Source organism: Drosophila grimshawi, unplaced genomic scaffold (assembly GCF_018153295.1).
Source record: "Drosophila grimshawi isolate 15287-2541.00 unplaced genomic scaffold, ASM1815329v1 contig_1377, whole genome shotgun sequence".
Taxonomy (NCBI): Eukaryota; Metazoa; Arthropoda; class Insecta; order Diptera; family Drosophilidae; genus Drosophila; species Drosophila grimshawi.
In genome coordinates, this window is record NW_025062900.1 from 17,551,771 (window position 1) to 17,568,469 (window position 16,699).

Genomic DNA, 16,699 nt, shown 5'->3' on the forward strand with positions numbered 1-16,699 from the left:
GGGAATTGTTGTGTGTGTGCACACTCTACACTGTTCACTGTACACAGTACACTGTGCTGACAAATGACGTCGAGGTCAATGAGATCACTCTGTTCGGGTAATTTACAAAAACTTAACAGTATCATTTGCTCAAAGCTTACTCGTGGACTACTCATTAAACAAAAACACAAATATTTTTTGGCGATAAGCTTGAAAAAAATATTTTAATTCTGACAAAGTAAATATTTAGTTTAATTTTCTTAGCAGTTGATTTCAAGCAAAATTCATTTAACAAATTATGAATCACAACTACACACATTTTCCAGGTATACAAAAACAACCAATTGGTAAATAGTAATAGTAGACCAAATACCGAGTGTGTTAGTCGGTAGTTTATTTTAATAACACAACTTACATAAACATTTTCGCAGTTAAGTCTATAGTCGATATTTAATGGAACGCAATATGGGATACTTGTCATTGGTGCACAGTCCACGGAAATCATCGTAGCTCAAATCGAACAGGGCCACGCCGCCCAGATTCTTGGCACGTACATAGGCTGCCTTGTTGGATGCGGCATCGGCATCATCGTAACTAATCCAAATGCCTTCAGTGACGGCGCCATCTACCGGCCTAAATGCGTAGTTACCAAAACGCTTGGAGGGATCGGTAACACGCTTCAATGGCGAATCGTTGCCCTTGAGATACTGATTTTGTGGATTCGACAGTTTGGAACAGATCTCGGGGAAGCTAAGCAGTCCAGCCTTCTGGGACTGCAGACCTTCTGCAGAGTTTCCTTCGGTGTTTGCCACAATCGGCACACCTTCCAGCCCCGATTCGGGCGATAGTTTCCAAGCGTTGCCATAAGTAGCAACACCCAAGTTGAGCTTGCTGGCGGGGAATCCCTGCTGTAACCAATATTGCACCTGGTAGTCGGCATTGTAGTGAGAAAGACGATTTTGGCCAGTCGGTTCGTACAGCGGAGCCGAATAGTCGGCTTCCTCAGGATTACGAGCTGGCGTTACGAAGTCAAAGGCGGCCAGATTGACAAAGTCAACGAGTCCATTGAGTGCAGGTATATCAAAGTGCCCTGCGTAAAAATCTCAACTAATGCATTTGACACAAGCCATAATTCAATTTGATTACTTACAAGTTGAGTTAACATTCGGAAGCACCGTCAAACTGAGCAGAAACCCATCGGCGCGCAGCGAGTCCTTCACATCTCGAACCAAGGCAGTGAACTGCTCCTTGTGCAGTGCTGCATTGGGATCGACAACGAAATCGCCAGTGAAGAGCTTCTTGAAACTCTTCCAAACCGATCCAATTTCACCATGCACCTTCCTCGGCTTATTCTTGGGTAGCTGATATGCCAGATCCAAGCCATCAAAGCCGTAGTTCTTCACCAACGCATATGCTGAGTGGATGAATGCGGTCTGTCGCACCTTCTCCGCTTCGAGCAGCTCGATGTATTTGTTGGGATGTTCCAGATCGATGTCGTGATCACCGCCAATGCTTAGTAGCACCTTCAGATGCGGATACTTGCGCTTGAAGGACGTCACTTCGGAGAACTGATGCTTGTAGACATCCAGATTTTCATTCAAACTGTGTGCCTGAAAGTTCTCAGCACTGATGCCCATATAACCATAAACCAAATGCGAGCAGAACTGTAAAGCGATTTCCAGATCCGGATTCAGTAGCTTCCCCAGACCTGCAAAGATCATTGATTGCTTTGAGTAACAAATAATGCTGGCAACATCAACTACCCTGTGAATGCTCTGGATGCACTAACTATGCGAGTCTTTGGCGCCTGCATGCACCACACTGCATATTGGGAACATTATCGCGCAGTGACTCAATTAAGAGCAAACCACAACAACAATCGCTTTGAATTTGTATTTTGAGATATTCATTGTCCAGTTGCAACGCACACAGTCGTTTGAGAGTGCTTGAATTGTATATAGTATTCATAATGATCTCTGAATAGCAAATTCAAATAAATCAATAAATATGACAAGAGTTTGTCACATATTGCAAACATAATAATTTCTTCCATAAATAAACTAAAGTGTTTTGTGTGCACTTTAAAATCAAATGATGTTATGTTTGAATATGTGAGAATAGTTTGGTTCCACTGTTAATTTTAATGCGTCACAAAGTGAGCCACTTGTTTGGTCTCCAACTGAGCGATGTTGCTGGGGCAGTTGTGTCGTTGGACTCGCACCGAGTTGTACGCTCAAGTTTCTGTTTCTAGTGCGTGGATTGTGTGGATTTCGAAGCCCTTGTTTTTAGTTTGTATATAAGTAAAATAAGTGCCGTGTTTTTGGATTACAATTTAGTGTACTATTTAGTGTTGTCTCACTGTTGTTGGTAAGTTTTGTTGTCTGACCTTGCCTATAATTGTTTACACATTTAATTGGCATATAGCCAATTTATCGTTTGGCGTTAAACAACAAATATTGACAGAGAGAGAGAGCGCGCGAGAGAGAGAGAGAGAGGGAGCACAGCTCGGCTTGCATTCGCTCTGGAGAGAATTGAATCTCTCTCGAACTCGAATGATAAGCCACTGACCTCCGGCCGGAATAGTTGACCAAGACACAATCGCTCTCTCTCTCTCTCTCTCTCTCTCTCTCCGGCGATTTGTGTACGCGATACGCCTTTTAAATTAGGCAATATGATATGAGTTGAAATTTGTATAGTTCAACATATTTATTATATTGCTGGCTATATCGATTGTCCAGTTTATAAGATGCTAATTCAAAGCTTTAAAGCTACGTCAACAAATGTTTTGAATCTAAAGTGGATTTCCGAAGAAAAATAACAAGTATGAGGGTGCTTTACTGGGGAAATACCCTCGGCACATGCCTTAATTGCCCTAAGCTACATATTTATGTCAATTAATACAGACAAACACACAAGCCTTAATTGGAAATGAATATGGTTTGCTTATTAAGTGACTGTTAAGATGTGAACAAAATATTTTAATATGTAAACTTGATTTGAGTGCTTGTTGAATGCGAATAATTGTGTCGCTAATCCGTTTAATCAGAACGAGTTATTATAAATAATATAAAAAATGATCTGCGTACTTTTATAAGCTATTGAAAAAAGTACATAATTTTCAAAAGTAAGAGTGATTTTGCTATATTAATTAATCTGACACTTGATTTGTTGACAAACAGAGGGACATAAAGGGATCGTCGATTAATAATTATATAATTAATATTATATGTTATAACTATATATTATATTAATATTCATACATTTATCAATGCTTAATATGACAATTAATGACACAATTCTTCGAAAAATACACACATTCAGCCGATGCGCAATTAATGAATGCCTTCAATTGTATTTCTGTTCACGTCAGATCAGGTTTTTTTTAATGACAGTTTTATGTCCTACCTTCACGCGTATAGCTCGATGAATCATAGTAGCAGACCAGGTTAGATGCGGCACTTGTGACCGCCACAAAGAACGAAAGCAATATAAACTGCCTCATTGTGTAGTATTCTAAATGTACTCTGTGGACACCTACGAGATACACACGACCGTATCAGCGATTAAATGAAATCGAACTGAAATTGAAACCGAAACAGAAACCGAAACTTAAACTGAAATTGAAAACAAAGCGACAAATGAAGCTGCCCAGAGACGATGACGATAGCAAAAGCTTCCATAGCTTCCATAGAGAGGAGCTTAATGTTTTCTCACTAGCCCAACCGACCAAGAGAGCAAGTCAACTCAAGTCCAGTCCAAGTCAAGTCAAGTTTTTATTTTACACTTACTCTTACAATAATTGGATTGCGTAAGCAAAGTTATTGAGTTGTTTCTGACTGCGGTTCAAGTGAACGAGGCCAGAAGCCTAACATTGAAACAAGATCGCTGATTAGAATAAAAAAATAGGTTTTTTATTTATGAAAACTACATCAACTACAAATTAACCCAGAAGATATTTAACCGAACGCACTATGGGATACTTTTGGCCGGTGCAAAGACCACGGAAGTCGTCACAGCTCAGATCGAAGATAGCAACCCCGCCAAGGTTCTTGCTTTTGGCATAGGACGCTTTGATGCCCGCAAAGTCGGGATCATCGAAGCTAACCCACAGTCCGTGCTCGCCGTTCTCATCAGCCGGACGCATGGCATAGTTGCCGTATTTCTGTGTCAGGTCTGTGACCTTGCGTAACGGTGCTGCGGCACCCCGATAAACAGCTGTCTGATTGAAGGGCAGCATTGCGCATATCTCGGGCCAACTTAGCAAGCCTTCGTTGCTGGCTACTTGAAGTCCACCTGGGCCAGCCCCATCGGTAGACGGAACCACCGGCAAGCCACTTAGGCCCGAGTCTGTGGTCAGTTTCCAGGCACGTCCATAGCTGGCTATGCCCAAATGCAGTTTCCGAGGTGGACACTGGTGTTGCAGCCAGTAGTTTAACTGAAAATCTACATTGAGATGGGGTTGACGCTGCTGCTCATCCAAATGGAGGATTGGGGCTGTGAAGTCTGCTTCCTCGGGATTGCGGAAGGGTGTGAGAAAGTCAAATGCAGCCACGTTGATAAAGTCCAGTTTGGGATGCAGCTTGGGCACGTCAAAATACCCTAGAAGAAGTACAAATTATGTGAAATACCCTGTCAATAATCTATTTATTGAATGTTTTACTTACAAGTTGAGTTCACATTGGGCAGCACGGTCAGTGTCAACATCAGATTGGCGCTCTGATATGCATTTCTTAAGTTCATCACCAGATCTGTGAACTGTTCCTTGTGCTGATCGGCCGAAGGATCCACAATGAAATCACCGGTGAACAATTTCTTAAACTGTTTCCAGTAACTGCCAATGGAGCCATGCACTTTTCTCGGCTTGTTTTTGGGAAACTGGAAGGCCAAGTCCAGGCCATCGAAGCCATTTCTACGCAGCAGCACCATACTGCTGTCAATAAAGTTCTGTTGTGCTGTCCGATTCGCCTCGAGGAGATCGAGATACTTGTTGGGATGCGACTCGTCCACATCATGATCACCGCCAATGCTCAGTAGCACCTTCAGGTGTGGAAATTTGTTGCGCAATTCTGTTATGTCCTTGAAGTGAAACATATCCAGATCGACATTCAAGCTGAACACCTCATGGGTGTCGGGCTTCAATCCCACATAGCCATAGACAAGATGTGTACAGAACTGCATGGCCAGCTCCAAATTGGCGGTGTCCAGTTTGGCCAAACCCAGGCGCAAAAATGACCTCGAATCATAGTAGCAAATCAGATTCGAATTGCCATTGATAGCGGCGTGTGTTAAACTCAGCACGCCCAGCAAGCTCCAAAGTAATAGCTTCATTTTGTGCAAATATCGCAGAGCAAGTGTTGACTTTCTGAGTGTATAATCGCAACTGTCTAAATACGATTGTACTTACTTGCGAGTCGATTCTCGAATGAGAATGAAACGCTTATCTCAGCACATGAGCATCTCATATTATTCATAATGATGACGACTGTATCAGGCTGTTTTTATGTGCTTGTTTTGTGCGCAATCATTTCTGTGGAATACATATTGTTTTGAAAATCATTTGTAAAAACATTGTTCTTTCCGGATAAATCTAAAGTTCAATTCTGATTAATAATTTATCGCCGAATATTAAATACCCTTGCAGAAGTTCAATTAATTGTGATTGTTGTTTTGAGCGTTGTTTGACTAAAGATCCGGATATTATATAAGACATCTGTCAAATGTCTTTTAATGTATTTGAGCAGCAAATGCCTGAAGACAGCGTATCTGTTTCTCATTGTTCTCCTCGTATTTGTGTCTCACTCTGCGATCGCTTTTCGTACTCTTGAATGATCTTGAAGCTGTCTTATAGGCGCTCCAAGACAGGCAACCTGCTGGGCTTTTAAGAGAGGGGCGGGCTATGCGCAGCAGCTGTCAGCCGAGACAGCGGGAGGCTCTTAAATCAAAAATCAATTGAAGCATTAAATACCCGAAACAAATACCTTAAGATATTTGTGGGCTTACATACATTTACAGCCAGGGGCCTAATTACAATCGTCACAACAATACCGACAAACTATGGAAGGACTCGCATGTGTCACCACCAATTATACAGAGGACACTGTGAGCATTATCTGTCAGGGGCTGCAAAAGAATGGCATACACATATACACATACACAGATACACATACATAGACACTGCCACTCAGGAGTAATCCTCACACGCTGCTTAGCGTTGACAATGGGGCGTATCACAATGCGAGAGGCGTGCAGAGTGAGAGAGAGAGAGAGAGAGGGTGTGAGGAGGCGCACAGTTAATCTGCAATGACCCCTGATTTCGAGTGTATGATATATATATATATACATACATGCGCCTCAATCCGTGTTAATATCTATGTGTGCCTCTTATTGTTGTTTGATTTATATCTGCAAGAGCTGTGTGCGGCAAGTTAAACAGTCTCTCCATCCTTTGTGGGTATTTGCTTTGTGATTGAATGTTTATCTCGACGAGAAAAATAGGTTATCCAAATATAAATCAGAAATATAAAACTATGGATTTCAATGGTCAGCATATCTCCCATTTTTACACACACCAGTTCATATGCCACTAATGGACTACAAGTATCTGTCAGCTTTGTTTATAAACTACTATGTACTTTTATAGGACTATGTACTTTTATAGGACGGACATTGGGAAATGTAATCAGTCAATCTATCATTGGGAAATAGTTGTCAATATCAGAAATGTTGTTTTAGATTTGATTTTTCGCCTGTATTTGTGATTGGGAATCTTAAATAATTCTTGTTGTTCCCCAATCAACAATGCCACAAATTTTGGATCATTTTGCATTTAAATATCCACAGAAATCTTATAAATATTTCTGCTTTTTTATTTTTAATTTAATCTAAATATTAAATTTTATTTTACATTTAATTACAATTATTTTTTAATGCTTTCTTTTCATTAAATAAATAAATACATATATAAAAATTTACTACACATGTGTCTCGGGTCCAAGACGCAGTTCCTTCCTTCTGCTGTTAGCCGATTTTACCATGGAAACATGAATGTTGCATCGTCAACAGATTTCAAACGTTTTTAATTTAATTACTCGCAATAACATTTCCAAAGATTTCTGCTAAAAAGTTCAGCTCCAGTGAATATAACAATTTCGAAATTGTAATTAATAAGTACTTAAGACCTTAAGGAACAAGTGTACTTGCCACTTTAAGTTGCTCGTCTTTTCTGTCTACTCTTTGTCTTTGCCATAATTTTCATTGAGCTCTTACCCGCTTTAGTTTGGCTTCACTTCACTTCTGTTTTTTTTTTGTTTCAAGACATACATCCCCTCTCCGCAGCCGACTTGGCATAATTAAGTCCAATAATAATTTAAACAAATACCTTTGCCAATTTGGGGCTCCAGCCCCAGACCCCGCCCCCGCCGCAGCCCAGCTCCCATTCACCTTTCATAATTATCTATGTTCCTTTGGTAGCAGGTGCACAAAGCCGCAAAGCATTTGCCTTTTTACTTATTTGTAATTAGAAAGCCAGCAACTGTGCTGTTGGCTGCTGCTCGGCGAGCTCACTTTCAATGCAATGTGAGACACAAAAGGGAATTCAATTTTCACAAAACAATTGCCACAACAAGAAGCGTTCGGCAAATGAAGAGTGCTGCTCAATTGATGTGCATAATCAGTTTATCAGCCGGAGTTGTATTCTGCTATTTCTTGGGGGTTGCTCTGCTCCCAAAGCAGATTCATCATTGTCAAATGTGGCTTGACATTTTTTAAGGTTGGTGACCAAAAAAAAACCGAAAAAAAAAATGATAAAGAAAAAACGGTGAAAAATGTAAAGTTTTTTGAGCGGGCTTTTTGGGTGGTGCGCGTTAGTCCGGTGATATAATTAGAAATTTATAATGAATTTTATTTGCACTGGCCACAAAAAAGATACAGAAACGCGAAGAGACGTCAAAATGTTCCTTAAAATTGACGCACATTTGTGTGCAAATAAAATTAAAGCACTCCCCGCAACCGCCCCCCCCAAAAATGAGCCAAAAGGCATATCAAATTCTCGGCCAAGGGCCGGCCAGACCATCAGTCAGCCGATGAGATGAATAAGGAGGGTGTTAATGCGGCATGCAAGTATCAAAGGGACGTTTGAAAAATGAAATTAACAATTGTTGTTGACTTAAGCGCACGGAAAACAAACAGAAAGAATAACAACAAGAAAAATTACCCATCCTAGGCACGCCGACGATTGCATACCCTAGTATATCAGAGTTAAACTACTGAGATCGATTTGTTAGTCCAGAGTTTCAAATATTATTATGTTTTTCTATGTTTAAAAGAAATAGGCTGTGTACTGAATATTCCACGTTTTGTAGTTATTTATCAGAAATTGTGGAATATGTCTCAGCTGTATGAAATAGTGGTCCGATCTGATCAGCACTGAGTTATGTAGTGTCTTCAGCATAAGGATTGATAGATGTCAATTTTTAACAAGATAGCTTCAAATCTATGAAAGCTCAATTTATAAAAAAATGGGTGTAAAAAATCAGTACAGACACAGTGACTGTTGGCTGGACATAACTATTCATATATATATATAAATATATATATATAAATACATATTATATCATGGAGTCGGAGACGTCTCCTTCAATGTGTTACAAGCTTCAGGACATAATTATAATACCCTTTACGAGGGTATAAAAATACTAACGTTGAATGCCTTTAGTCTGATCTGCTGGTATATAATAATATATAGAAGTACGAATTCATATTTGATTCTATATAGTTGGTTTAGTATAGATATTTGGATTTGGATATGTCAACTCAGCTATTGATGCTGGTCCGAATGATGGAATAGTGTAAAATATAGACTTTGGCATTTTCAGTGTTTTGTTGGGTTTTATGCTTAAAATATATAATTTAAAATCTTACAAGCGAAATGTTGTGCATAACTATAAATACTATAACAGACATAGCTATAAAAGAAAATAAGATTTTCTATTATTAAAATCGCATTACTTTATCTTCTCTATTATATATCTCTGCTAACTATGCATTTAATCAAAGATTAATGTGTTATCCTTTAATCGCAAGTACTCCTTTTCCAATTGGTAACAGAGTATACAGTTTTTTAACGAGTCAAAGTACTTTTATTTTAGCGTCTGAGCCGGTGTGTTGGGGAATGTCTTTCGATAAACAGAGACTAATTTCGTTGTTGTCATCATTAGATGTTGCATCAAAAGAACATTTTTGTAGGTTTGTGCTTATCCTGTCAGGAAGCACGAGCAACCGCTCCATTTGTGCTTTCAGATGAAATTACTTTGGTTTTCTGGACTCTATTTGGCTGACTGGCCCCATATACACATATCTCACTTGACTCACTTGAAGGACTTCGCTGTTGGGGTGACCTTCGGGCTGTTGCTCATATTCATTATAAGCCTTAATAACTGTTGTTTACAAACAGCGGCAAATGTCAAAATACCGGCTAAAGGATCGAGTTTGACCAGCGGTTGGCACTGGCGCCTTCTGGTTTTCCGCTCAATTTGCTTTTGTCTGGGTGTTTGGTGTCTGGTTACCAGTTGCAGCTAACTGACTGACTGCATATTGGATTAGCTTGGGTTCCTCTCGGCTTGGAATTGATTCACCGATCCCAGCCAGGCGCTCAAGTATCAGAAACAGGTCTGCATGAAACCTTAGTGGCGACATGTGTCATACGACAGTTGGGAAAGTATTCATATTGTTATTTCATTAAGAATGCACTTGACAAAAATCAAATTTTAGCACATGTTCCATAAGGTGTATACAAAATACAAATTTGATTAAACCCATAGCAGTATACGTTTGTTATTATTTCTCTGTGCTTATTAAGTTGCCACAAAAGAAAAGTGAGAAAAGTGAAAAATGTATAAATATTGTATGTAAATTAAATGACAAAATATTCGCATAAATAATAATTAATGTGTAACCTCTTTTAATCATGTAATAAAATTAATTGACATATATTAATCAGTTATCATACTCGACTTGAAAATACCTTACATGCAGGTCGTTCAATATATAATTTATGGTTATGAATAATAATATAATAGGTAAGTGTTAAAAAGTTGATTTTTTAATTGATAAGACTTGAATAGGTTTATTTTCTTTTGAGTCTTTGCCGAGTGTATTTTACTTCTGCCTGGGTACAGGGTATTCAAATATAATATTATTTATTCTCGTAGCTTTGTGCAATTTATATCATTTTTGTTATGCTATTCAAGCATAAATGCATTAATGTCAACGGTTTTCATCACCCACATATCAAAAACAAAAATAAAAAAATGAACTCACAATGGAAGCCCATGGATTTTTAATTTCATTTTTAACGCCGCATACAAAATGTAATTAAAACAGAATAACAATAAATTAAGTGGTTTGTAAATAAATTTAAATATATATATACATATGTATATGGCTCGGACTCCAACTGCTGTGGTTAATAAATCACTTTTGTTGTATGCATACTTTAATGCAAATAAGTAAATTAAAATTGTGGAGCGTTTTTCATATTTTTAATACAATAAAGAGAATACTTATCTTTTAAATTAATATATTGTATTGCCATATTATCAAATATTCCCATAAATATATTTGTATATGTGCTCCTTATATACCTACAAGCATTTATATAATTATATATATGAGTTTTTTTTAGTATATGTTTGTAATTCCTTCTAATCGTAATAATATATGTCATGTTGAAGATTCTGCAGATTGTGGTTGTTTTTCTTTTTTGTTCTCTTGCCAGCTTCAATTCCATGCTACTTGCTTCTGGCTGTTACCCTTTTTATTCATTATTATGGAATAGGGAATAAATAGAAGATCGCCTTACTACTAAGTTCCACTTAACCTTGCTCCAAAAGTTAAAACAATATTTTCTTTTTCCGAACCAACCCCAAACTTCTCCACCGTTTTCTGCGCTAGAGGCCAATACAACGGACAGCCATCGTAGACGTTTACATTTGTTAACATATACCCTGTTAATAGAAGAAAAATCAGTATATTTTGCTCACAACATTTTTTTTTTAATTATCAATGCATTCTTATGTGTTTTTGCTTGTGAATAATAAGCGGATGGAAAAGTTTTGAATAAAATATAGTGTTTCTATCATTTATTCGTATATATTGAGATTCAATTTACTAATCGGTATTCTTCTTTTCTAACCACAAGATGAAAGATAATAATAAACCGCACAATGATAGATTCAATAAAATCTATGATTTATTTTCGATACAATTCGATTCGACACCTTCCTTTTGTTACAATTGTTTACCCATTTGGCACAGGGTATCTCGCAGTCGGCATATACCCTGTCCTAAGGCTGCTTGGTTGTTGCTTATTTTCTATGCAACTGCTGAGGTCTCAGACTCAGCCCAGTCTTATAAGTTGAGTGGCAACCCTTTGCGCATTATGCGTAAATCTCAAAATGTTTTCTTTGGTGTGCTTATTTTTTAATTGTTAAGTTTTTATTTCTCCCCAACCCCGGAGCAGTGCAAGCGTCGAAACCCCGAAACGTACCAAAATACCAACCCAACCCCTAAGAACATGGCCAATGCTAAAAGTTCAACGAAGTGTGTAAAGTTTTTCTGCCTGGCAGTACAGAAGCTGCTTTTGCATTAAATTTGTGTAAATGGATTTTGCTAATGGCCAATAATTCATTTAGATTTTACTTTTCAGCTGGCAAATGTTGTTTACGTTAAGGTAAATAGAGAATAACTTGGCGCACTCTTTGTGGTAGCACAGATAGCAATTTGTACAGAACCAAATTAAACTTGGTGGAAGTTCGACGGCTTAACTAAACTTTGTAAGCTGCAAGTGTCCTTATGCAAGGATGTGCAAATGAAAACAATAGCAATACTGCTAAATAATGTTAAAACATAAAAATCATATAGATACTCTATTTGAATGGAAGTGCATAACTCGGAAAATATATAGTAGATTTAAGTATGTGAATAAATTCAGAATGAATTATCATTCCTACTATTTATTTAGCCCTTTGTATTAAAATTATTCATTATTAATGCACTAGAGAACTCAATAGGAGACATTTTCCGATTTTATCCAGTTTGTGTATTCATATTTTATTCATTCGCAATTTATATTATTTTTTATTTATGTTTTTGATTTTTTTTTACGGTCTGTCAAAGATAAAGCATATAATTACAGTATGTAATTTGCTTACGCTCAATAAATTGTTTTAAAAAATCATGAGAATTGCTGCTCATTTGCAATTGTGTCTGCTTAACAATATAAACATGTAAAAGTATTCTAGCGAAGAGGCTCCACCTATTATATACCCTGTAAACTGCTCCATGCGGCACATTTTGTAATAATGTGAGTTTAATATGGTTTATATGTTGTATATATGTATGGATGTTGCCCCGATGTTCCTAAAAGCAATGTAGATTAAGGCAGAACTGTAATTTTCATCAGTAGTCCAGATCATCCTGCATTAAGAATAAGAAGCTGGCTACAACACTTGACAGATGGACAGAAAAGGCCTTATCGACTTAACTGTGCATCCTGAATAGGTAGTTGTCTCCTATTATGCGTTACACACTTCGTGACAAAATTATAATGCCCTTTGTATGAGGAGTATACGCAATCTGGTCATTTTTTTTTCACACGCATGACACGCAACAGAAGAGGACAGGGGAAATGGAAAAGGTGGAGCTGGACAGGAGAGGTAGAGGAAACCAAACCAGGCCCAGGGCACGGGATGCATGGGATGCGTGGCTACGGTCGAAAAGGCCAAACAATAAACGCTACTTTGTCTTTTGTTGACACACAAACACACACATAATTTTTTTGCAGCATATGTGTGTGTATGTAAAAAAATCACAGCCACATGAGGAAGGTCCTTTTTGCGTGTTGATGTTGGATCTGCACCATTATTTTGCTTAATTATTTACATGAGTAAACAGTTGAGTTGAACTCATAAACAGGAGGCGGGCACTTTTTTGTTTGGTTTCGTGTAAATCAACGACACTGTCTGCGTTTCTTTTTTCGTATCTTTTTGTTTTGTTTGCCAATATTCATTGGAAAGAAGAGAAAAAAGAGTATTGCCATTGTGGTCAAAACTTATTTCGAAGGGTACATTCACTTTTATCAAAGAATTTATAAATTAATTGCATAGCTGATCTTGATATAGTTAAAGATCAAGAATCTTTATTGTAATTATAAGTGATATTTTGGCTGTCTTGAAATACAACATTTTAGTATGCCTCTTGACTATGATTTTCTCATAGTCGATAACACATTTTCAAATTGCATATTATAGGGTATCTTTGTATCCTTTCATATACTTGTATTTATTTTAATGTATGGCGGGGTCAAAAGCACATAAAATGGGTCTAAGTGTTTGAAAGTTTGATGGAGGGAATAGCTTATCAGGGCATTGGCGCAGAAAAGTGTTAAATATGCCACATTTCGATAAATGTGTATTCGTAGACAATTCTGTGATAGTTTTTTGACCAATTTCGATAACAGCGCCCAAAGTTTCGCTCTGTTCGCTTGTGTCTTTCCACAGCGAATCAAATCAAAAGCAGAACTAACAAACTTCCAATCAGACAACATATCGTCCAACAGCAACAATGAGCATACAAAATTGTGTTTCTTTTTTTCCAAAGCCCAGTTCCATTACATTAGCTGAGCGCACAGGATCTCGCTCCCTCCCCTGCAACTCCTGGCAATATTTTAAATTACAAATTCACAAAACGTACGCGAAATTGTTGGCAATGTCTGCACTCAGTCCGTCCACCTCGTACCACTTTGCCAACTACTATAAACGAAAGACGTTGTGTTCCTTCTCTCCTCTCCTCCCCACTCCTCTTCGCTCCTCCTTCATCTCACCTATAGCTACATGCATTCTATATACCTTTGCATCTTTTTGCCATCTGCCGCAGCTGAGTAGCTGTGCCGCGCCTAAAGCTCTTTTATGATACACACGTATTGCAGACACACATATTTATTTATATATATATATATATTATATATATATTTAATATATATATATATATAGATATATATAAAATATGTATATATTTTATGTGCATGTATAAGAAACGCGAAGGATTACTCGTTTTACCAGCTAGGCCACATCCCGGCTCCGTTTGCGCACAGTGCATATAAACTGAGTATTTGTAACTTAAAATACGTATTAAAAATATTTAAAGTCAGTTCCAAACCGAAACGAATTTTGAATTCAGATTCTGTAAAGTAAGGTATAAGAATTCGGGTATTTGTCTAAACTTTTTAACATATTGGTAACTTGATTTTTCCGGTAAAGTTGGAAAAAATAAGTGAGAACGTCAGCAGGTGGACTGAGATCTGTAAGGATATCTTATCTTTGGTGTGCCTGTGACAAAAATTTTGAATTGATTGATCGGAAATTTTAATGATTGATTATAACTTCATTAAAAGAAACTTTTGTTCATTTCGTAATTGGAAAAGGTTTAATTTTCATATTCTGAAAGAGTATTTCGATTTAAGTTGCTTTGCTAATGGTTTCCAATATGTCGAGTGTCTTTTTCACAATCCTTGTCTAGACAAATAAATACAAGAAACAATAATGATGCTTAAAATATGGTATAAATTAATCCGTAAAATTTAAAAACATGTGCGATAAAAATAATGATCACTGCTAAATATGTGCAAACAATCAAGAAGATATAATTATATAATTAAGCCACAATATATGTATTTTCAAAGATTATATAAATATATAAGTTTAGACAATTACAATTGTGGTTATGCTGTGCCACTGTGCCTTCTCCATGCTCACCTTGTATAGAATGTATAAAATTCACATTTAGAGATTGCTCAGCGACCGTGGCTTCCATGTTGCCACAGCGGAGAGCAGAGAGAAGTCTGTCTACGCTGGAACCGGGAATGGCATTCATCATTCATTCATAGCCTCGGCGGCTGCGATTTTTCATTGCAACATGGCGATGTTGCAGGCGCAATCGCGAGTCGCAAGTCGCAAGTCGCAAGTCGCGAGTCGAGTCAATCAAATGTCTCAAGTTCATTACAAGCTGCCAGAGTTGTTTGGTAAGTAATAAGCTTCGAGTCGGGTTGTTGCTGTTATTATTATTATTGTTGTTGTTGCTGTTGTTGTTATTGTAATAGTTGTCGAGCTGATGGAATAGTTGCTGACTGAGGAGGAGGAGGAGGAGGAGAGTCCAAGTAAGGCCTTCTCGCCTTCATCATCATCATCTCATCGTAGTCCATTTTCGACTGCTACTTTGCGCCATGCTGTTGCCTCTGTTGTTGCCTCTGCCTCAGCCTCTGTCTCTGCTTATGCCTCTGCTGATGAGGTTGTGGATGAGTTTGATGCATGTTTTGTTAGCTTCTGTTGTTGATTTGGAATGCAGTTTGGTGGAATAGTCCGCAGCCACGATGCTGTTCCCGCATCCGCTACTTCGGTTGCGCTGTGCATTTTGATTACTTTTTTTTCGGTAGAAGCTGTAAGAAGTTGGAGTTGTTTTTTCATTTTTTTTCTCATATTTTTGCAGATTGAACAGATTGTTGCCTTTTGGGGATTTCCATGCTTTGCAGTCAGTATATGAAGAAATTGTTAATTTTATGTTCTTAATTGTTCTTAATTGTTCAAGTATTTAAATTTTTGTACAAAATGTTGCCTTACAATGAGATTACAAAGTTGAAATGCAGTTACAAGATTCTGTAGATATCATCAGGTATCTGTACATACATGTGTGTATATTGCCTGTGGAGCAGGGAATCGAAATCATCACATTCGACTTGGAATATTCAGCTCTGTAAGTTAAGTTAATCAGATACACAAAATGGCATCGTTGGGGGTTCGAAAATGGCTGCCTAGTTTTGCATATTTCAGAGCTTCGGCAACCGAACACGACATTTTATTTGAAAAAGTACAACAGAGTGCGCCAAAATGGCCGCCATAACTGTTTGGGAAAATGTCAACCATGAGCTGAGGCCATTACCAGTTAAAATAAAAAATAGCCAACCCAACGTTGGCTGGTCCGCTGGTCCGCTGGTAGGAGACGAGCAGTCAACCAACCAAAGCGCTGGCCATGCAATGCCCGGCCGCACCGTAGAAGCCGTAATTATGCTGTAGACCAAAGCAAAATAATTACTTTGATCGAAAATGATATTATTTTGTCGACAATGGGTATACGGCGCGCTCACAAGTGTGAGGGGCGTGTCCCACTCAATTCTCTGCATGCAATTGAGCTGTGCAATGGCCGCCTGCAACCGGCGACGACGATGACGACGACGATGACGATGACGATGGCGACGATGTCCACCAATAGCCAAAAGTGCATTGCATTTGCCAAATTTGCATATGTGAGAATGGGTACAGAATAATGGGGATGTGGATGCCATTCGGATTGGGGATGGGGGTGCTGGTGGTCGAGGGTTGTGTGTAGTTTTACCGGTAGTTGCGGCGCACATCTCCACACCCATTCCATGCCCCATCATCCAATGAATACACTCTGAAAAAAAGGAACTCGACTGGAATTTTTGAAAATCGCTCCAAAATGAAAGTTGTCATCAAAATTGGAAACTTTTTCTTGTTTTAGAAATAAATTCTAAATATAAGTAAACATTTTCCTAAAATTGGAAAGGTTTGACCTCAATTGAGTATCCCAAAAATTTCGTGTTTTCTTATTATTTACAAATATTTTTATTATTAAGCTCAAGGGGAAATCG

The 16,699-nt window shown here is 38.0% G+C and overlaps 3 protein-coding genes across 3 annotated transcripts in view; 1 reads left to right on the forward strand and 2 right to left on the reverse strand.

Moving 5' to 3' along the window:
* Nucleotides 1-334: 334 nt before the first annotated feature.
* Nucleotides 335-3,605, reverse strand: LOC6570196 (chitinase-like protein Idgf2). Its single transcript, XM_001996409.3, has 3 exons — nt 3,385-3,605; nt 1,130-1,687; nt 335-1,069 (listed from the first exon to the last, which is right to left on the reverse strand). The coding sequence occupies exons 1-3, from the start codon at nt 3,479-3,481 to the stop codon at nt 417-419; spliced, it is 1,308 nt and encodes a 435-aa protein (XP_001996445.1). The 5' UTR covers nt 3,482-3,605; the 3' UTR covers nt 335-416.
* Nucleotides 2,184-16,699, forward strand: part of LOC6570213 — a 52,560-nt gene continuing 38,044 nt past the window's right edge. The window contains exon 1 of the mRNA XM_001996407.2: nt 2,184-2,346. The gene's annotated coding sequence lies outside the window, so the exon portion shown is untranslated. The remainder of the gene's footprint in view (nt 2,347-16,699) is intronic.
* Nucleotides 3,869-5,406, reverse strand: LOC6571649 (chitinase-like protein Idgf1). The gene is made up of 2 exons (XM_001997796.3): nt 4,644-5,406; nt 3,869-4,578 (listed from the first exon to the last, which is right to left on the reverse strand). The coding sequence occupies exons 1-2, from the start codon at nt 5,305-5,307 to the stop codon at nt 3,920-3,922; spliced, it is 1,323 nt and encodes a 440-aa protein (XP_001997832.2). The 5' UTR covers nt 5,308-5,406; the 3' UTR covers nt 3,869-3,919.